Source organism: Heliangelus exortis, chromosome 2 (assembly GCF_036169615.1).
Source record: "Heliangelus exortis chromosome 2, bHelExo1.hap1, whole genome shotgun sequence".
NCBI lineage: Eukaryota > Metazoa > Chordata > Aves > Apodiformes > Trochilidae > Heliangelus > Heliangelus exortis.
Genome location: NC_092423.1, coordinates 50,606,815 through 50,628,898, shown reverse-complemented (window position 1 = coordinate 50,628,898; position 22,084 = coordinate 50,606,815). Strand labels below are relative to the sequence as shown.

The window sequence follows — 22,084 nt, the reverse complement described above, 5'->3', positions numbered from 1 at the left end:
CAACAGCATCCTCATGTAATAACATTCTGTGCCAGCTACTCTGACACTTGACTTTTAGGGACAAATAGGACAGAAAGAAAGGAAGCCCCTGTACTTCACCTTTATCATCAGGGAATTTTCCACTTCCTTATCAAGGAATCATTGCCAAGAAAAAATAAGACCAAATGGTAGCTTAATGTGTCACCACAGGCCTTCTATAGAACCTATAGGAAAGGCTTTCAACTACTGTTAAGCAGCAGTGTAGCTTAACAAAATAAAAATAGCACTAAAACCCTCAATTTCTAGTAAGCCTGTTATAAACGCCCCACAGAGTCTGTATATTTAAAAGGTTACATATTTAGTATTATATCATAACGTATAAATTATAGTATAGTAACTATATTATATTTACAATCCATAGTATATTTTCTATTTTTTTCTATTCTGTCCTGTTCCCTTCCCTTCACTTCCCTTCCCTTCCCTTCTGTTGCACAACATATTACTGGAACTATGACCTGTCAAAATGCAGGGTTATTTCTTCACCACGAGGTGGGAGCATTGCTTATCACAACTACCCAGGGAACATAAGGTTTTTTTCTGTACTAGCTGTTCAATATACTGTATATTTCTGTGCTATAGCCTGCAAACTTGCATGTTACCACTAGAATAATAAGTTCCAAGGACAAACACACACAAAAAAGAACGTTTAGTTTTCTATAATTGCTATCTGCAAACGAGTATTTGATTAAACTATATTCTGGACCCTGGAACAAAGAGTTGTACTAAAATCTTTGTAATAACATTCCAGAATCTTTTCCCGCTAGGAAAAAGAAAAAAACAAACCCAAATAAATCAGGAGATGGTAGTGATTAACTATGAAAGTGGGAATCATAAAATAGTTTGGGCTGCAAGGGACTTTAAAACTAATCTACTCCCTCTGCTATGACCTGACATTTTCAACTTGATTAGGCTGCTCATTCCTCTGTTCAACCTGACCTTGGATGTTTCCAGGGCAGCATCTACTACCTCCCTGGGCAATCTACTCCAGGGTTTCACCACTCTCTCTGTAAAAATTTTCTTCCTTATATCTAGTCTGAAGTGTGGAAGAATAATTTTCTCATTTCTTGTCAGTTTTGTGAGCAAAACCAAGAAAGCTTGTGAGTGTAAATAAAAATTATTTCCATGTGACTGCATAAAATTTTCCATTCGAAGTGTTGAAAAGCAACGATTTCACAAGGGAAAATCAGGTTTTCCAAAATGGCTTAATAATGTTCTATCCCACAGGAAACAATTGATCAACTAGTCATACTGATGATGACTCTGATTGGGCTGTGTCTTTGTGTGGGAAACGACAGCCCCGTATCTCTTTTCTTAGAACTAAAAAAAAAAAGGGCAGTACTGAGTAGCAAAAAGTATCTTCCACAGAAAAAACAATAATATCAAGATTAGATCGACTGAGAAAGACTAGCCTACATTCAAGAGACTTGCACAGGATTTTGAAGAAGTTAAGACTGAAATCTAAGGTATGACTGCAGCTGACTTTGCCATTAGTAAGTTAGCTTTACAGTTGTTGGCTGTAAACACGCACATTAGACTGAGTTGTATGAAGTTCTGGCTACACCAGGCTGCCTCAGCAAGCCCAACCCCTGTTTCTGGAGTCATCCCCACTTACCCATTTTCAGGTAGCTTCAAGGTAACTCTGACAGAGAAGCTACATTTGACACCTGTGACTGTGGTGTACACATGCAGCTTCAGTGTCTTCATGTCCCCATGGGACAGTTATTCTATGTGCCCCTGGCCATTTGGTTTCCCGTATAGCTGAACAAATGTGTCAGAAACATTTTGGTATGTGTGTATTCTTCTAACAAGATATTACAATAATTCTGGAAAACAAACACTTGGGGGATTAGTGGCTAGAAAGCTGCCTTGAGGATAATGACCTGGGGTACTGGTCAATATATGGCTGAATAGGAGCCAGCAATGTGCCCAGGTGGCCAAGGAAGTCAAGAGCATCTTGGCTTGTATCAGAAATGTTGTGTCCAGCCAGACTAAGGAAGTGAAACTGGTGAGGCTGCACCTGGGTCACAACAACTCATGCAACACTGCAGGTTTGGGGTAGGGTGGCTGGAAAGCTGCCCAGATGAAAAGGACCGGGGGGTGTTAAATATGAGCCAGCAACATCCCCAGGTGGCCAAGAAGGCCAACAGCCTCTGAGCTTATGTCAGAAATAGTGTGGCCAGCAAGGCCAGAGAAGTGATTGTCCCCTTCTACTTGGCACACCTTGAGTACTGTGTTCAGTTTTGGGCCCTCTGCTACAAGAAAGACAGTGAGGTACTGGAGCATGTCCACAGAAGGGCAAGAAAGCTGGTGAAGAGTCCAGAGCACAAGTCTTAGGAGGAGTGGGTGAGAGAACTGAGTTGTTCAGTCTGGAGAAAAGGAGGCTGAAGGGAGACCTTATCTCTCTCTACAAATACCTGAAAGGAGGTTGTAGCTATGTGGGGGTTGGTCTCTTGTTTTATACAACATACTCTGCAGCTTTCTTCTCTGGGTGCAGCAGGACTGTGCAGGGCAGGGCAGCAAACTGACCCCACTTGGGTGCAGGGCTAATGATGCTAATGGGTGATGGTGAGAAAGCTAAAGCCCTCAATGTCAATCTACACAAATGGGCACCTGTCCCAGCTACACCCCAGCTATATACTGAATAGAGTCTGTAAAACTCAAGTACCCATGACCCTGCAAAAGGTTCAGGCTGCATTTCAACAACCAGTAAACTACATGTGGTGAGTGCATTATGGTGATAATCTCCATCTGTCTAACTCCCCTACGTAATCTTTTTTTTTTTTTTTTTCCAGCATGTGAAAGACCATGTACTGGCAAGTGAGAAAGCATATGTTTGGGTAAACATTTCAGAAGTCTGTAAACAGCTATATATTGTCCATCAATAATGTTCCTTTCTCCACGTCCTCACATGGCTGGTAAGGAGATTTGCTCTTGAGCAAGTAATGGACAGAACAGATTGCATGCTATTTGCCAAAAGACAAGCTCCACCCTCATGCCTTCTTTCCCCAGGCACATCAATCAAAAATTTTCTCCTGATTTCTGTCAATGAGATTGTTAGCTATAATCCATCTTTACAGTATCTAAATGAAAAACATTCAGCCTACAAATTATCCTTGAATGGTGACAGCTGCTTACTTCCTCTAATCAACTGGTTCCCTGATATTGGTCTTTTTCCTAAAGGGATGAGCAGAGTTTTTTCTTATAGAAGAACAAACAGATATTAAATTACTAATGCCATAAAAGGCCTAGCAACTTATAGGAAACTAAATTCACATCCCCCACTCTTTAAGTCAGCATGAAACATTCACTTCTTGGTCCTCCAGCCCAACTAAATAGGTGCCCCTAATCTTTTTGAGACCTTGAGAGTGCAGGACTTCCAAACATAACCCAGCCCTCAAAGTTAGGGATTCCAAGGTCTACTCTCTTGCCTGGGTTGATGCTCCTGAATCCTCCTAAAGAAGGCATCCACCAGGTCCAACCAGGGCTGCAACCCTCCAGCACAGCTGCTCCTCAGCCATCACCCACCTTAATGGGAAGAGGAGCCATTCTGACCCCATTAATTCTTCTGGGGTTGAAGTCTTGATAGCAACATGCATCACTGAACATGGTCATGAATGTCTGAAGAGTAGCATGTGATTTGAGTTTTCATGCTTAATTTCTGCATGACTGCAGAAACAGTTGTGGATGCTACTTGTTTGACACTGTTTTCCTGAGACACTTAAGTGTGTAAATAATATGACCTCTCAAGAAAATAGCTGCATTTTCCTAAATAATTGTTGCTATAGGCCCTCTTACAAAAAAATACATATTTATGTGTCCGAAGTTAATACATGCTTCTATATTATTTTTTTCTGCATTTTTAGCTGAAGTAGCTCATTTTCTTAGTATTTATCCCCTTGCTAGAGCAATGGGAATTTTAAGCAATTTTTTATGATGGAGTAGTAAGCAAAAAAAGGGTATCATTTTAAACTTCAATATTTACAATGAGGGTGTCTTTCTTGACCATCAAAACAAAGTACTGTATTATTTCCATTTAGGAATAGCTGTGTTTCAGTGGGTTTCACTGAGACACAAAGAAAATGCTAGCTCAAACAGTTGGTTGTGGGTTTTTTGCTGCCTAATACTTCAGCAATTTCTTTTGTAGCAACATGGGTTGGGATGCTATCTCAGAGTCCTGTGGTACACACAGCTGAGGAAGTGCAAACCTGCTATAGATGTTACTGGGTTTTTTTTCCACTTTGCTGATGCTACTAAAACATATGAGGACCTCTACACTAGATTCAGATTCATTTGCAATTATTCCCAATGCCCAGTAAACTGCTCTATAGCATGGGATTGCTTCTGTTCATCAGTGTTTCAGCAGCATCCATTTTCTATAGCATCCTTAACAGGACCTCTATGCTGATGTTCTCACTCCTGCTTGCTTCCTACACTTTTGGTTTGACAGCACTTGGCAAATTTTCCCTCAGACAAAAGAAAAGCAGACAAGAAATCCTTGTGTTTGTATTGACATGATATAATATGCATTTGAAAGACAGGGATGCCTTGTGCAGGTTTTTTTTCTTAGCTCTGTTCTTTGTATCTCCCATTCAGCCTCTCCTAACATAGAGGCTTCCAAAAAAAGTCAGAAAGGCAGGCCCTCATAAATCTGCATTTCCTATTAAGCAACTCTAATAATCCAGAATTTTTCTTGCAGGCACTGCATAGATAGATATTGATGGATAAGGCTTACCAACAGAACAACCAAATGGTGCTAGGCATTATGTGAAAGGGATGATTTTTCCCCAGAACGCCCCATTGGCTTTTGTGGAGTCTAATGACTGTTTCTTTTAAGTCTGTTCCTGGTTATCAAACATTTTTTTTGTTTTAGAATACACTGAGGATATTCAGGAAACAATAGATTGTGTATAAAAATATGTGACAAAATGTAATAAAATGTTGTCCTTACCATCTGTTTTCTTTGATTCATCCCCCACACTAGACTGATCTTTCTTGTCCAGCTTATTGTCTTCCTTTACTTCACCTAGAAAGAAGCAGTAAGAGACACTATAAGCATTTTAATGCAGACTGCCATTTATTAATGCCTGTAACAGAATCAAATTTCAAATTGCAATGCCAAAGAAGATACTACTTAGGAGAAAAGGTCTCAATTCACAAGGAACTGGATTTTAGAGAATATATAACTGAATTTTATAGAAGAAAGCACCATACAGAATCTACTTTTAAATTTTATTCTAATTGTTAACACTTTTTTAAGTGCACGTGAAAACTCCTTCTGGTTGTAGGTAGACCATTAGAAACCTGAGCATAATCTTCATTTCAAAATCAGGACTCTGAAAGATTTATGCTTTCAAAGGATTAAGACCTTGCGAGACTTCATCGTAAGTCTCTGCATTAAAGAAACAGCTTGGATTTCACAACCAGTCCTGTATGACTTTGTCTTATCTTTCTTACCAGTTTCTTTTATCCACAGATTTGTGTGGGTTGGTCATTTATGGTATCAGGGAGCAAACAACCATGCTAGCATTAATCATTGACTTGAGAGTCTCTACAGAAAACCAGGAGAGCAAGGCCTTTGATAGAGGGAAGGTTGATGCAGAATGGCAGCCTGAGCAGGGGTGTATTTTATGGAGCCAGGAAGGTTAACCAGAGTCATTCTTATTTTCTGTCCTCTATATAGCAGCACATATCAGACCTTCCCAGGCCATTGCTTCAATGGACGAGAGTGCAAAATGCAAGAGCAGATGAAAAAAGAGCTCTGGCAGAACAAGGCTCTTTTGGCTACAGTGACCAAGGAAAAGAAAAACAGTGAGATGTTCTTTCCTTGAGATGTCCAGAGATGCAACAGCAGCCTGCCCCAAGGGCAGCAGGCAGCTTGCCCTTGGCCCTTGTTTTCCCCCTTGGAGAATCAGCAGTTAAGTTGTGACCTACATGTCAACACAAAAAGCTGCATTAATGTTGTTCTGTTTGTACTACTATTTTTGTTGCTAGAATGACTACACAGCCTCTGGATCAAGATTATAGGTACCATGTGTTAAAGAGAATCTGTTCTGACTTCAAAACAGTTATGGTCAGTGGATACTTCATTTTGAAACAGCTCAAAAAAGATAAAATATAGAGAAACAAGGTCTCCCTCTTTCACATAGTTCTTTAAGCACTAGAATATTTTTTATTCTTAGATGAGAGAGGATTAATTTCTCTCTCCAATTAAGCTTCATCAGACGGTAAAAGATGAATGTTTTTTGAATCTTAAAATATTTAACAAGATGGAAAAAAAACCCATGTCCTGTTCAGTTCTCATTCAGAATCAAAACTTTTCATGATTTTCTTCCTAAGCATATTGTGTGGGTGAGAAAAACAAATAAATGCAAGATGATAAATGACAAGCAGCAGCCTCCTCAGCTGACCACACTGCCACTAATTTGGGCTTCTTGAACAGAGAGGTATGAGCAGCTCTGAGCAAGGCTGAGGTGTCTGCTTGACAGGTGGCCTCTGTCTTCAGAAAATGAAACGAAAATCCATCTAAGAAAGCACAAATGCCTCACCTTTCCTTCACCATCATATGGTTGATGGTAATAATGAGCTAATAATGCTTTATTTCACCATTGCATAAATAGGTTGCTTGACCCAAAGTGCATGGAGGAAAGGAGGATGAACACCCACACATACATTATTTTACTGTTTGATCTCTCTGAGAAAGCACTCAGGCAATGACTGACTGAGAGAGATTCTAAACTCCTCTGACAACACAATTTCTGGATTTTCATTGAATATAACCTAATACAAATAGGGGACTTTTGAGTATCATAATATCTTCCCTACCATACTGCCAGCAGCTGAGTAGAGCAATGACCATAATGATATTTCTGAAAGGAATTACAAAGGCAGAGAAATAATAGGGCTAATACTTTATAATGAGATATTAACATACAGGCATAATGGAATCTGTGGTAAACTCAGAGATATGACTGTTTTCAAAAGTGTCCAAAGACTAGAGTGACTGTACCCCATAAAGGCCTTTTCCCATAAATTAAGGAGCAGAATTTCTTTTCCTGAGGAAGACATCAATTTTCAGAAATCATTATAATTCCTTTCAAAGAACTTTGACACCTGTAGCAGACAGATGTTGCAGAAAAAGGTACTGTCAAAGTCACTAGAGCACACTTAACCCCACATTGTTAGAAGCACGTAAAACAAAGAATTTCAGAAAAGCCTGATGCAGACTATCTGGGATTTCATATGTTCTCAACCTTTTTGTCTCCTTGGGGGCCCGTTCCTATTGACCCCCATGACACTGAAGACAAATCCCACATGTAACTGAGCATGACAGCTCAGATCCCCATAGTCCTTCTGATCTAAAAAAAAAAACAAACCCTAACGAAACAGGGATCGCTGGGAAAGTCCAGCAGCCAAGTGAAATACATGAGAATCATGTCAGAAATGCTTAAAACAGAATTTCTGCCTCTGCTGCTATCAAAATGCACTCCCTGGTCCAGGGATTTTTACAGGCTCTAAGCTCACTCAGGCTTTTTCTAAGAGGATTCTTCTGAGTTCTTTGCTGCTTTTGGACTGGCTGATAGTAACCAAGTTTGTGATGAGCCATATGTGGCTTTACTGCCATTTTCTGATAAGGGCTTCAGGGAGCAGGCGCTGGGTAGGGAAGGACAGTGAAAAGGCCAAAAGATGACTGACCTGTTCTCATGAGTCTAATATTTTTTTCTAATGTTTAATGCAATTTTTAAACTTTTTCCACCTTTTTTGGGTGCAAAATATGATTCTTGTTTTAACTCAGTTCAATAACAAGTTAAAATACTGTAATAAAGCTTCTGACAAAAAAAATATCTCAGGAAAAAAAAAAAAGCTTATGACTGTCCTAATAATAAAAAAATGAGCAAATGAAGCATAAATAATGTAACTCTTAAAACCAGGAAAATTCCTCTGTTCTGAACATATTGATATCTGAGACTCAAAAAACCTTTCATTGGCTTCAAGAAAAATATTAACCTTTGTCTTCATCTCTGCCAGCTACCCAGGCAATAAAGGTGTTCACTGAAGAAAGAATATTTGTTTCAGCTTTTCAGTCTGTGTATCAAGCTGCTTCATCTCCATTAGAAAAGTAATTTTTTTCCTTTCCTTCAAAAATGCCTCAGTAAATATGATGTGCCCCGTCTTTTATGGAAGAGCACTTCTTGGGGGTTAATTTACTGTTTCCACTTCTCATATGCAGGTGTCTCTACCAATGCCCAGGAAGAGGCTCTGGGCCCAAGACATCCTTTTTCCAGACATCAGGTTCCTCCATCACTGAACTGAGGTAGTGGTTTAGGGATGCATTTACATTTCAATGGAAGGAGAGAACTCACCATTCTGGACATGCTGCTTCTCTTCTCCCACTGAGTAGTGAGAGTCTGTTCCCTTATCTGTCCTAGGTGCATTTTTCCCTTGAGAGGCTTCATGTTTGTTCAACCCAGTTTGCTGGGTCCCATTCATATGACTCGTACTGGAATCTGCACTTTTGTTTTCTCCAGGATTTGTTTCTTTGCTGTTATCTGTCTTTGCTGCTGTTGCATCTTCAGCTGGCTTCTTCTCATCCTTTTCATCAGCTTTCTTTTCATCTGTTCCTTGATGAGCATTTTCTTCTGCTTCTTTCTTAGCTTTTTCTTCTGCATCCTCAGCAAAGAGAGAAGCAAAATGAAGAAAGAAACCATGATTATCAGTCAATTTGAATAGAATCATACAACTCACACATATAAATCTACTTCAGCTTTTTACATGCAAACAGCTTTTATTTAGATAAATGTAGGAATTGACTGGTCAAAGAAAAAAGAGCACAGGAGAACATTTAAGAAAGTATTCTGAAATAAAACCCATGTTGGTCTAAATATACAATGTACACTGTGTGTGTGTGTGTGTGTCCTTTTTTTAGCATATAAAGTTCACCTTTGAAAATGCAGGTCCTCAAAATCCTTAAAAGGCAAGTTAAAAAGACATATTTGCTATTGAAGCCTCCAGGGGTATCAAGGTTAGTTTGATTTTTGACACTTGGCAATCTGTCAAACAATATTCAGTTTATCTCATACTGTACTATGTAAGTCTAAGCATATAAAAAAGTCTTGGTTCTTTGATACCTATATTTTCCCTTCTTGTGTCCAGTTACTTCCAATGGCAACTTCCTAATCTCTTCCCTTCCACTTGCAGTTAATCTTTCTGTCTAATTCATTACTACTAGTACCTCCCCTTCCATCCTGAAAATTCTTATATTCAGTTACAAATATGTAAAGGTGTAACTTCAAAAGTGAATGTTGAATAACAGCAGCATCTCAAAATATTGTCATTCAGGAAAAAAATAAAATCACAGAAAAGCTAATTTACCCTATTCAAGACACAGCTCTCACTCTTATTCAAACCTTAGGTCCTGACGCAACACTTCCTTACAACATAGGTTGCAAATTTGGCTCAAGGTGGTTGAGACAGATCCATTTCTAGCCCAGGCTGGGTAGAGCACACAGAGCTCACAGACAGCAGCAGAGGCTCTGTGTGGCTTCATGCATCCCACTGGAATGCAGGACACAACCACAGTCCCCTAGTGCAGCCCTTGAGCTAATAAACATGGCTGGGTGTGCACAGAGTCTGGGCAGTCTCCAGAATTTTCTTTCCCTTTTCCACAATCAATAGACACTTAATCTTGCAAAAGCAGCTGAGTAGCTCAGCACATGCTCAGTCTGGAATCTGTGATCTTATGCAGAGCATCTCTATATCCACACTAAGTATAAGCATTCAGATGTGATCCCTCTGTGCCTGCATTCACTGTTTCTGGGTTGCCAATATCCTGTCCCACTAATTACCCTATCATACGCACCCAATTGCACTTTAATTGTGATAGGAATCACAGATGCATCTCCTGTTTTCTGAGAGATTGTGTGAGCTGATATGCATAGGAGCAGATGCTACAAAACACTGAATAAAAGTCTACCTTGGTCCTATGGGAAGATTACTGACATCTATAGAGAAGAAGTTTTGCTCCTTACAGGTACATGGTCCTGGCCAGTGAACGAAAATTATAAAATAATTTCTAAGTGTTATGTCAAATTCTTCTTAGGGGTGAATCAGAACCAGTTTTGAGAAAACTGTATCAATGGAATGCAGAACAGAAAGGGGGAGAGCTGTCGTTATAAGAAATACCAATCTGTATTTATTTTCCAGCCACTAACTAAAGTTAAGTAATTATCAAATTCATAAATGATGGCTCACAGCAAACTATAGTTAAGAGATGAATATCCCTCACTGTACTAATAATTCCTGAAAGCTATGACATCTTCCATAGGTAGCTCAGCTGTGCATGTTGCTGATCTTTTCCCTGGAGTCTCATGGTATACAGAAGTATTCCTCTCATTTGGGGATCTAAAAAAAAATGCTGCATTTTGCACCTGAATACCAGGAAATTCAGCTCAGGAGACTGGGGCTTGCTACAGCACCGTTGGACACGTGCCTCTTGTCAAAATTAATGTCAGAAAATACTTCATCTAAATGGTGCTTTGCACATCAGGGAGCTTGTTTATTCACCTTTTAATTTGTGCTCACTTAGTGATGATTCTTTAAGCAAAAAGAGATCAGTAATAAACCCACTCACCATGCCTACACTGTCAGAAAAATTTTCTATAAATACCACAGTCAGGATAAAAATAGCTCACTGATGCTTCTAGGGACAATGCCATTGCCAAAGGGAATAAAGTATTCTAAAAATAATTTAATAATACTAATAGTAATAATAATAATAGATTACTTTCCCTCCTTGCTGATCCTCGGTTTCTATTTCTTGTCAATCAACAATTTTGTGGCTTATCTCTCTTCAATAATTTTTATTTTCACTGGCATCTTGATGCATTGCAAGACACCAGTTTGATGGGAGGGTCAGCAATTTACCCTCCTGATGTGTGGCAGGCCCTGCTGCATATGGCTACGACAAGCAAGGCAGATGGAGGGGGGTGCAGAGACTTGCTGCAAGTCAGGAGCAACTAAAGAAAGGTTTTGATGTGAGGACTTTGGAGTGCAAGAACAGTTCCTTAGTCCCCAGCCCGCAGGAAGGTATGCTGAGCCATACTTTAGTATAAATCTTTCAGGATAAAAAAACTATGCATGCTTGTACTACTAAATGCACCCAGGAAGACAGAAATTATGTAAAAGTCAATGCATTTGGATGAACAGAAGCTGAGACTGCTTTCTGAATCTTTAACCCAAAAAAGAAGGTCCCTGATCTATTTTCTTGGCGATGAAGTTTGGCAGAATCGTAAAGCAAATCAACTATTCGTGGCTAAATGTCAGAAAGGGAAAGATCCTACTCAAGGGCTCCCATGCCTAACAGCACAGACTGGTGAGCTTGCAGCTTTCAACTGATCAACTAATTCTTCCATAGACCACACTCAGGAGCTGCTGTAAGTGCTTTTTTATGGCACAATTAAACATAAAACATTTTCCTCTCCAGTTAATATATTAATGATCAAACAGTTTTTGCCAGGATACTATGTAAAGGCTAGATACAAAACACTGCATCCATACATATTGCCAGTAGCAGCATTAGTTAAGCAACATGTGCACAACCATTTAAATCATAACTTGACATTCACCTGTGCACATTTAGGAAAAAAAGTATGCAAAGCACTGCAAGTGTGTACAAAGTTAAACAGCCAGAATCTACCCTGACCTACTTTACATATTTGTCTTGGGTGAAAAGTAAGATATATTTTACTTATTTCCCCACAGATCTCTCTTGGATATAGGATTTTTATCTAGTAGATCCTTACTAGTAAATATGTATGGTGTGTGTTGAAATGAAACCCTTAAAACTAGTTAAATGCACTGGATTCACTCACTCAACACTCCTGTAACTGTGAGGCACTGACCACTTGAAATACTTTGCTTGTTTGGTTACATTTAATTTGTCCACAAAGAACCATGAAATAGCAAATACCAATTTTTAAAAAAAAAAAAAAAAAAAAAAAAAAAAAAAAAAAAAAAGCTACAAAAATCCCCTGGCAAATAAGCAGGTTTTTAATTATGTTTTTGTTTTCATTTTCATGGAATGCTTAGAAAGGCTTTTGCTAAATGGCAAGTTTTAATCACAAAAGAAAATGTCATTTGAATAATAATGTGTGTTTTCCTGCACCTCTTGACAATCCTTCCAGTTCAGTTGGAAAGGAACAATCAGCTCTGGCAAATAGAACTATGCCAAATCTTCCATCAACCCGAAAGCTGAGGCCACATAATTTATTAAAATCAAACTTCTTCCATTTATATGAAATACAACAACTCCATTAAATAAGGGTCTGAGTAATAAGCCTTCAGCTCAGGAAGACATTGCATCATGAACAGTTTCATTAAGACAAATAAAAAATCAGTGATTCATTCCTCTTTTTATGGTTCCAAAGCTGGTCTAAACCACACCAGGGGTCAGGGGCAGTGATACCCAAGTGGTTCTCAACACGTGGCTCTAATTAGTTCCAAAAGATCTCCAACATCAGAGATTTACCAAAATCTAACCTACTATCAGGTTATAACCACATGTAAATTTTTTGTCCTCTTGACAGAACAGGGTATTTGAATACAAAATTAGTTCCCCTATTTTGCAGCTGCAGTAGTCTTCAGAAAACTGCTTTCAACTATAAACCTTCTCAGCTATAAACAACAGTTTCCATCATTTGCATTGCTGTACTCTGCACCTGTCTGCAGCTGTTCCATATGTTTCCTGAACTGCAGTGGCCAAAACTGGACACAGCATTGCTGTGGGGGCATTGTTACTGCTGGAAGTATGGGAAGAATGCCAGAGGGGTTTTAGAAGCAAGGTCTGTTTTGGATTTGCACTGTTTTTTTTTGTTTGCCTTTTTTTGTAAAGCATGACAACAGTGAACTCTTGTCATCTTGCAACCAACACAACCATCATATTCATCTCAAATATTTGCAGTTCCTCTCAGACTGATGACATCAAGAGTATTTGCAGCATAGGTCTCAATTCACTATCCACCTTGTCACTGGAAATATGAAACCAGCTGTGAATCGAGAATATCCTCTCTGAACTATCACCTGTACCTCTCTCAATTTTAAGAGCAAGCAATTGATAACCTATCCCTACAAATGCTGTTCCAGCTATTTTTGCACCCACTCTAAGTCTGATTCATTAATTTTAGGGAACCTCCCTCACATTTTTTTTTATTTCTATTGTCCACATCCTCTTCATTACATTTACATAATAAGAGCGTAGGGCACAGATGAGACTCAATATCTTTAACTCAGGGTATGTTGTTGACCTTGAAAAGCAGATTCTTTCAAACTAATAGTGCTTACTTGGAGAATAATTTGATTGAAGAAGAGCTTGGAGAAGAAGAAGTCAAAAGAATTTTTATTCTTTCCCTAAGAGGTCTGGCTGTTACCTTTGGTGGCTTGTGCTTTCCATTTCTCCCGGTTCTGCTGCACCACCTCAGTCCAGGTGGCTTTAAAACATTTGAAGTCCACAGTGAGTATGGAGCAGTTGAGTGAGGCACTTCCTTCCGACCCAGTGCTCTTAACACTTGATCTTTTAACTTCAGAGGGACTAATGCTGTTCAGACTGGAACACAAGATAACAAAACACAGAAGAAATCAGTATTTCATACACCCAAATATAGCTAAGAAGTAATAGTAACTGGAAGTCTAGGTGAATGAACAGAGTCAATCAGGAAAAAAAGCTAAGCTTGAATCCCTCATCTTTCTGTCCCTCCCTTGCACTTCAGGGCAATTGATTAATATTAAATAAACAGGACAACTAAGCTCAATTATTGTAAATAAAGGGCAGCTTTTTCCTGCTTATTTTTTGGTATCAATAGTCACTAAGAAATAAAAACATTTGAAGTGTTGCCACTACCTTTGTAGTATATTTTTACTCCCTAAACACTAACTGGAGAGTCAGACAATTTAGAAATCAAATATGTCAAAGGAGGAGCCTCTTGAAAATCACCAGTGAGAGCCATCAGGAAGAGGACAGCAGGCCAATATCTTTTCAGGGTGGAGTGACCTCAGCTGAGGCTGAAATCAGGCACTTATTTCACCTACAGACTCTATGGCTGTCTTTCAAGGATACACACTTCATTGTGAACCTTATAGTAAAGGCAGAGATAACTGACATATAAAGATATGCTTGCTCTTTGTGTAACAGTCCATGAGGAAATAAGTCATCTGGAAGAGGGAATTCTGATTTGGTAGCACTACTCTAGGAAGAACTAGCTCCATGGCATTTGAACCCCAAGACATGTCCTGTCCACGAAACTAATAATAGAGCAGGTTGAAAGGTCCAATATTTCTTGCACCAGATCTTCAGGTGAATTCTGGTGGTAATTCACACATTTGTGCAACCCTAAATAGTGCCACTAGTGTGTGGCACTATTTAATGTGTCCCAGTCCTCTTACATTTTGGTCCCATTTATACTTCTAGACACAAAGAAATGAGTGCCTTTCAATGACTGCCTGTGTTCTCTTGTACACGAGTGCCTGAGAGGCCAGTAAAATTCACCTAATTGCATAGATACATTTGTGCCCCTGCCTTTGGAGGCATGGCTCAGGTTGATGCCATCCTCCCTCTTTGCCCTCCCCTGGACTGGAGTTGCCCATGCAGCAGTCACATCACAAGGTGAGCAGCAGTGTTGCAAGTAGCGAAAGAAATAGAAATTTAGAAGTAGTTATGCTAAGGTTCGGGCTGGTCAAGCAAGCCAGAAAAACATGCCCTGGGAGCGGGTGTTGGAAACTAGCAAGGAATGTGCTAATGTGCTGAGAAGAGGGGAACAGTTTATCAACAAGGAATGTGCTGGGAAGAGGGGAACAGCTTATCAAAGGGGATTAGTCAAGCATATAGAACATGAAGAAAAGTAAACTGACATTGAAGATAAGGGTTATTACGCATGTAAGGGGGGTTGGTGGTGGGAGACCATTAAAACAATATCTTAAGTTGAAAAAGGGTGAGAGATTTGTGGTTTGTGGATGTCTTTCTATTGTTATCTGCATGATGTATGTAACCGTTTTGCAACTGAAATTCCGCACGAAGGCTTCATTGTAAAAGGGTATAAAAGCTGAACCGAAAACGAGGATCGTTGGAATCCTGACTTGGGACGCTAGTCCTCAGGTTTCCCGGGCCCCGAATAAAGCACCGCATAAACTGACACTCTGTTGGTTTGTGTCTTGACTACGGGCAACAGCGGTGTTGGTAATCTGGATAGAGGGCATTGAGCCACGTGGAAGACATGCCCCGGGGGATGAAATAAAACCAGGGGAGTTGGGTGGAATGGCAGCATGTGCAGAGCAAAGGGGGAAGGAACATGGTTGTTCACCTGGAACGCCTGAACCCGGCCATGCCAGAGCGGGAAGCTTCATCGATGAGCGGAGTCACAATCTTCTCGGTCATGTCAGTCAGCACAGTAAAAGTGGGCTCCACGATGAAATCAATGAAACCTGAGCAGAAACACAAGCAGTGTCAAGCAGGAAAAGGAAGGATTTATGTGGAGTCGCTGTTTCAGTGATCACAGGTGACCGCACTGTCAAAGAGAGGGAAAAAATTACACCTTGAAAGAGGCAAATACTAGAAAGAGAAAACTGAGTTGTACATTAATCCCTGACCCAAGAAGCTGGATAAAGGGTACATACTTAGACTCTGGAAAGAAACTGTGGCAAATCAGAGCATAAACAGATGCATCAGAACTTGTTTTATAAAAGGAGTGTGATATTTAAGCCAAATTTCCAGCAGATTTGGACAAAACCCAGTTATAAAGATGAACTCCATAAAAGCAGCAAATTAACATAACAACATCAGTGAGCTTTGCTTGTGTTGAATTACATGCAAACCTCCCGTACTACAAATCAGCAGGTTGCTGTGAATATTTTCCTCAGTGCTCAGCCAGCTTGTTCTTGTTGATAATGAAAGAGATTTTTATGGTTCTCCCCCATTTTTTAATATATGGAAAAGAAAAAAAATAATAATTTTCACTTCAATATACAGTTTGGCAGGGACTAATATGGCTTTGATATGAATGTTAGGAAGGGCAGACTAAAGGGCCACATGGCCATAAGCTCATGAGATGAAGGAAAATCCATGTTGCATGGCTATAATGTGAGAGTGTCTAGTTTACATTACATTTAAGCTTACCCTAAATTCTATTCTGGGCCAAGGGTTATTTCTTATGTTCATTTTAGCACTCCACTCAACAAATTTATTAGTGCTGCAAAAAACAAATATGTCTTCAATCCCTCCTAAGGCACACTAGTGCTCAGGTCTTTCCATACTGTTACAATTTTTAAGGATTTGGTAATGATCAATTACTAATTATATATCCAGAATATCATAGTTTCTCTGACTCCGTCATGATATGTTACTATGATAAACATATAAACTGGGTGATAAGAGAACTATAAAAGGAGAAGAGATCACATGGGACAGGACAAACACCTAAATTCATGTTCATTCATGGATGCTTATATCCACATCTTCAGTGCAAAGCTCTTGAGCATCCTTCTAGTTCCACTTCACTCCCTTGATTTTTGCTGAATTTCTAACAGGGTTGATAATTAAGTGTATTTTCATGCTTAGCCAAACCGAAAATGTTGTTTGGAAGTTCTTGGAATTTCATACATTCTGTAAATCAGAAGAAAATACTCAGTCTTATCTGAACATCTGAATCATGTGCCTACATGACACTTTGAGAGTGTTATCTGATCAAGTTTACGGAAAAAGGAAATGCTCGCAGTATAAAGCCATGACAGGAAATTGTGTAGTAGATCACACTTCAGATAATCCCAGCAAACTTCATACATCTTTTGAACACAATGGAAATTGTACTGACTGAGAACAGTGAGCCACAGGAATCCTGAGGATAATGAGAACTTGATTTACAGCTAAATTGGAGTGATGGAGATTTGATGGACAGACCACTCGATGGATAGGGAACTGGCTGAATGGTCATGCTCAAAGAGTAGTGGTTAAAGGCTCAGTGTTCAAATGGAGACCAGTGACAAGTGGTTGTACTTGGAGTGGTGCTGGTTAACATCTTTGTTGTTGACACGGACAGTGGGATCAAGTGCACCCTCAGCAAGTTTGCTGGTGACACCAAACTGTGTGGTGGGGTCAACACAATGGAGGGATGGGAAACCATCCAGAGGGACCCCAACAGGCTTGAGAGGTGGGCCCATGCCGACCTCATGAAGTTCAAAAAGGTCAAGTGTAAGGTCCTGCATCTGGGTCAGAACCAGATGATCTTTAAGTTGCCTTCCAACCCAAACCATTCTATGATTCTATGACGTGTGTGCCAGTTTCTCTGTGTATCTCTTCTATTCTCCTTCACTCATAAAAATTTATACCTCTTAATGACCAAACAAACCCAAGCATTGGTACTTCCTCATTTCAGTTTGGCAAGTAAAACCACTAGCAGCCCTGAGGCATCCGAATATCCAATATCAGATAGCGTCACTAACTTCAGCAGCAGTGTGGTGGAATTCACTTCTTGAGATACTCAACATTTACACAAAAAACACAAGGTGCAGTTGTTAGCATCTAAGAAACAAGTTTGCCCTGTGAGGAGTTTTGCATCTCATCAACACAGAGAGGCAGAGATGGCACAAGAGACTGCAGATGAACAAACTCAAAGACCCAGGAGAACTTTTCTTTGATAAATGGTATCAAATTCTAGGACTTTAGGTAGTAGTTTTGTAACTTCTGCCATATTCCCAAGTGCCCCCCCGCCTCAGTGTTCTCTCCTTACCTAAAGAAACTGTGATTTACATACAGTGATTCAGTTTACTAATTAAAACACCTGAATATCAAATTAGCAGTATCAAATTATCAAATAATGAACCCGGAGTTTAAAACATGTTGATGCTAGCGACCATTTAATCATCCCTTTTCTTTAGTAGAGAAGTGTGGTAAAAATTTCTGCACCCAGTGACTAAGATGATTTTACCAATTAATATTGCAAGATAAGAGTTAATTCCAGAGAATGGCAAACACTGGCTTGGACAGTTTCCCCAAAACACTGCCACCCACCAAAAATTTTTTTTTTAAAAAAAGAAAGAAAACAGAATCATCAGCATTCCCCCACCAGACTTTATCCAGTGCTTTCTGAAGCTGTAATTTTCTCTTCCGCCAGCCAAAGGAAAAAAAAAAAAAAAAGGGGGGGGGGATAAAAGCATGATGCTACATTTACAAGCTGCAAAAGAGGATAATGACAACAAAGGTTGATCTCCAGTCAAACAGCTTTCCTACAATCTGAAACAGACAGAGAAGCTTTAACTACTGAAATATTTCTTGGGAAATACAATCTTGGCCTGGTTTTCTTTGCAGTTTGTTTGTATCTCTGACTCTGATAAGCAGCCTGGCTTCTGAAGATGAATCTTTCCTGATTTATGTTACAGAAATATTTACCACACCCATTCTATTGAAGAAGAAAAAGAATGATGAATTGGTCATTAGCATTAAGAGATTTTAAAATGCAGGTTCATTATTGGATCCTCAGGATTTTAAGTATAAAATTAAACCTGAAATGCTTCTTTACAAACTGAAGCAACAGGAGAGAGAGACATTCTTTCTTTTGAGGATTTTTTTTGCAGTTAGATTGCTTCATTTCCAGGGAAGATGTCTGTTCTGCAAACCCTTCAGCCTGTATTTGTGAAAATCTGTTTTTAATTAAACACTATTGTTGCGTCTGCGACCTTTCAGCAGCAAAGGAGCAACTACAAGCAAGCAAAGCCACCAGAACAGGATTTCTAGGTTTTGTTCCTGACAGAACCAAGAGCACAATTTTAATGTACAAAAGACAGAGGTTTTTGTTTGTGGGAACTGATGGCTGCTTACTGCAGGTAATAACACAACATAGAATTCAATAAGGACTTACTTTTGCAGAGACATGTAGTAATTACTATTCCATGGAACAATTTTTAAGGCTATTGACCAGGTAAATAAATGAATGGGAACAGATTATTTGTCTGAGAATCTAGCCTACAACTTTGAAAGCCTTACCTCAGCAGATAGTCAGAAAATATGAGGTTTTGATTTAACAAAGGAGACGTTGCAGAAAGACACTGCCAATATGTGCAGCAGACTGAGAAATGAAAATTTTATAATGTTAGAAGGCAAGATTTATAAAGAGTAGCCTATTAATGTAAATGGATTACTAAACTGCAGAAAAAGAATATAAGGACAAATAGTATATGACTTATATGTAAGGCTGTCTTTGCACACAGACAAGTGACTCTTTTATAAGGTGGAATTGTGTTGTTGTTGGTTTAATTATTCATTAATTTTGCAGTGGCTTGACATGAGGGGCAGCAATGCAGAAGTCTCTTGGCTCTCCTGTCCTTCCTGAGTAAAGAAGCACAAAGGAATGGGACAAGCAAAACTGCACAAGCAGTTCCCAAGCACACACAACCCTATGTAGAGGGACCCTGAGGGAAGAACAACTCCTCCTCCCTGTGAAGAGCGGGACAGATCTGAAATCTGGCAGAAGGAATGTGAAAGAGAAGTCTCCAGACCAGCCAGAGAGAAGGAGAGAGTTTATCTTCTCCCACAGCACAGCAGCAAGTGTAGTCGGCCCAGGAGACCTCAACACGAGTTTTAGCTGGGTCTGCAGCACTTCAAGTTTGCTTCAGCTTCTCTCCCCCAAGCTGCTGGCAGAATACAAATGTCCTCAGCAGCTGCACTGTGCTGTGCACACATTTCCACTCTTCTGGGTTCCAGAAAAGTGTTGTTGCAGAGGAGTAAACAGCACAACTTTAGCGAACAGGCCAGGGTTGTACAGGTCTTTTCAAGTTCAGACTCTTGGCTGAACTGTCTAAAGTTTGAAAAGGAAGAAAAATCTGGGATGGGGCCCTCCAGAGAATGGCTTGCCCGTCAGGAACAACAAAATAGTTTTAAATGGAAATGGCTCTTAGATATTAATGGCTCACAGATATTAATTCGAAATTTCCTAGATTCAAGGATATCTTCGCCTTGTTCTTTGAGAGAAATTTTATCCTTCACTTTTTTTGTTTGTTTTCCTTAATTCTCTGCTTCTGATCTCAGTTCCCTCCATTTTTAGGGTCCCTGTTATCTTTTGTTTGTTATTCTATTTGGCATTCTGTTCTGTTGAGGTTAGATCATGTTCTTCCATCTACTTTGCTTGGTTCCTAGGTATAAAAATCCATCCAAAAATCTACTTTTTCAGTTGTACTTCACTAAGCTTCTCTTGTTTTCTCACCAAATACCAGGACTGTTGTTTCATCCTTCCACTTTTTTCACTCAGTAACTGAGTGAAAGTACTGTTGGTGAGTCTGTGAAAAGATCTCTCTTTCTGAATGGGTGGAACAGAAAAGGCTTTATAAATAAAAAACCTGTTGAAGGGGAGGGGAAGAGGGAGGGGAATAAAAGGAAAACCACACAATAGGTCTCACCCAGGACACTGAAGGAACTGACATTACAATCTAATACCCGGTGATGATACATCACTGTCTGAACCTCATCTTCACAGCTCAGAAAACCATGTAGCAGTGTCATAAACAGGTACTGTAGTCATCTCTGCAGACAGAGCAGTGATAACTTGGTTACTGCATGGAACTACTACCATAAATTTAATGGCACCTCACCTTTGAGTTGTTGATCTGGAGAAAATAATGTTATTGTGCTTTATTTGCTCTCTTTAATATAGTTGTAAATGAAAGATCCCCATAAGCTTGGCCCCAAAGAGGGGAGTACATTGTGCTTTGAAGATGTTACTTTGCATGCACCAAAAGGGACTTACCTATTTGAGACTGAGCAACCATGGTAGACTTGCGATCACACAGTGGAGAGAAGGGAAGCCCTAATTCTGCTTCTTTGTCACCCTAGAGAAACAAAATTGAGAAGAAATTAGAAAAAAAGATGACATATTGCACTTGCTTACATTTCTTCTTCAGTCTTTCAGATAATTTCAGAATAATTTCAGAATTTTCAGATAATTTCAGAATTCACAGGTCATGGCTGGCCAGAAGCAAGTTACTTCTTTCTTCCAAAGGAAACACTGACATTGTCAACATTTTACATAAATGCTTAAGTACAGAAGTCCAAACAGCCTTTCTGGCCCTCAGAACTGATAGTCCTTTTATAACATCACAAGACGGTGCAGAAGATCAAGTGTTATAACCCCATTTTTTCCAGTTTTTCAAGCTGCATATTATGAAAAAGCCTTTTAACTTTGTTCAGTTACTCTGCAAGTTACATTGCTTTATGCTGAGATGTGTAGGACAGCAAAGCTGCAATTTGCCCCACTGAGCTGTCAAATTTAAACAGCCTGCTAACTACACTATAGAATCAATGCCTTAAATCAGAAGATGACTTGAAATGTGCTGAACTTCTTGCCAGTGCTCTAAGTAATATCAAATGGAAGCTAAAATTAACAGCAAAAAAACCCCTTCTGTAGGCATAAGAAGAATTCGTTTTGTTAATATAACATCAGTGACGTGAAGGCACAAGTCCTGTTAACAGTTTCGGGTGGAACAACAATACTTCTTCCACTGCAGTACAGCTCTGCTTTATGTTAGAAGTCTGACATAGAAATATTTCCAAGTAAAACTCTTTTCCTGCAACTGCTGCATCTCTCAGGAAAAGCATCTCTCAGTGACAGCTCTTACCCACCTAATTGCCATTCTTGTCTTATCCCTTATGCCCCTTAAAAACCCCAGTGCCTAATTCTCTTTAGAAAGGAACTTCTAACTGCCTCTCTGAGTGTTCAGAAAGATACTTGTCTTCTTTTAAGCTATTTTAAGCTATTTAGGAAGCTCATTCATAGCTAGCTAAAGTACATCAGTAAAACAAATTAATTAATGCAAGCCATTTGCTTTAAGAGATGTTCACCATTGGTGCTGAGTCAAAAAAAAAAAAAAAAAAAAAAAATTGTACTCAGAAGCATCATTTACACCTACAGCATGGTTACTAGGTGTAGAAGACCTGTGTCACAACACGAAATACTTGGAAACCAATAGAGCTGGGGACCTGTGCTGATACAGGTTGTTAGATTCTACCTGTCTGCTG

General features: G+C 39.4%; 2 protein-coding genes across 11 annotated transcripts in view; both read right to left on the bottom strand.

Annotated features, from left to right (window-relative positions):
• LSM5 (LSM5 homolog, U6 small nuclear RNA and mRNA degradation associated) overlaps positions 1–22,084 on the bottom strand; it is a 591,871-nt gene that overhangs the window by 251,361 nt on the left and 318,426 nt on the right. The gene's annotated exons all lie outside the window — the stretch shown is intronic.
• Positions 1–22,084, bottom strand: part of PDE1C (phosphodiesterase 1C) — a 286,285-nt gene that overhangs the window by 23,912 nt on the left and 240,289 nt on the right. For all 9 annotated transcript variants that reach the window (XM_071736084.1, XM_071736077.1, XM_071736078.1 and 6 more), the window contains 5 exons: positions 20,817–20,898; positions 15,387–15,507; positions 13,461–13,636; positions 8,400–8,699; positions 4,988–5,062 (listed from right to left, as the gene is read on the bottom strand). In XM_071736084.1, the coding sequence (XP_071592185.1) occupies positions 4,988–5,062; positions 8,400–8,699; positions 13,461–13,636; positions 15,387–15,507; positions 20,817–20,898 (754 nt within the window). The remainder of the gene's footprint in view (positions 1–4,987; positions 5,063–8,399; positions 8,700–13,460; positions 13,637–15,386; positions 15,508–20,816; positions 20,899–22,084) is intronic.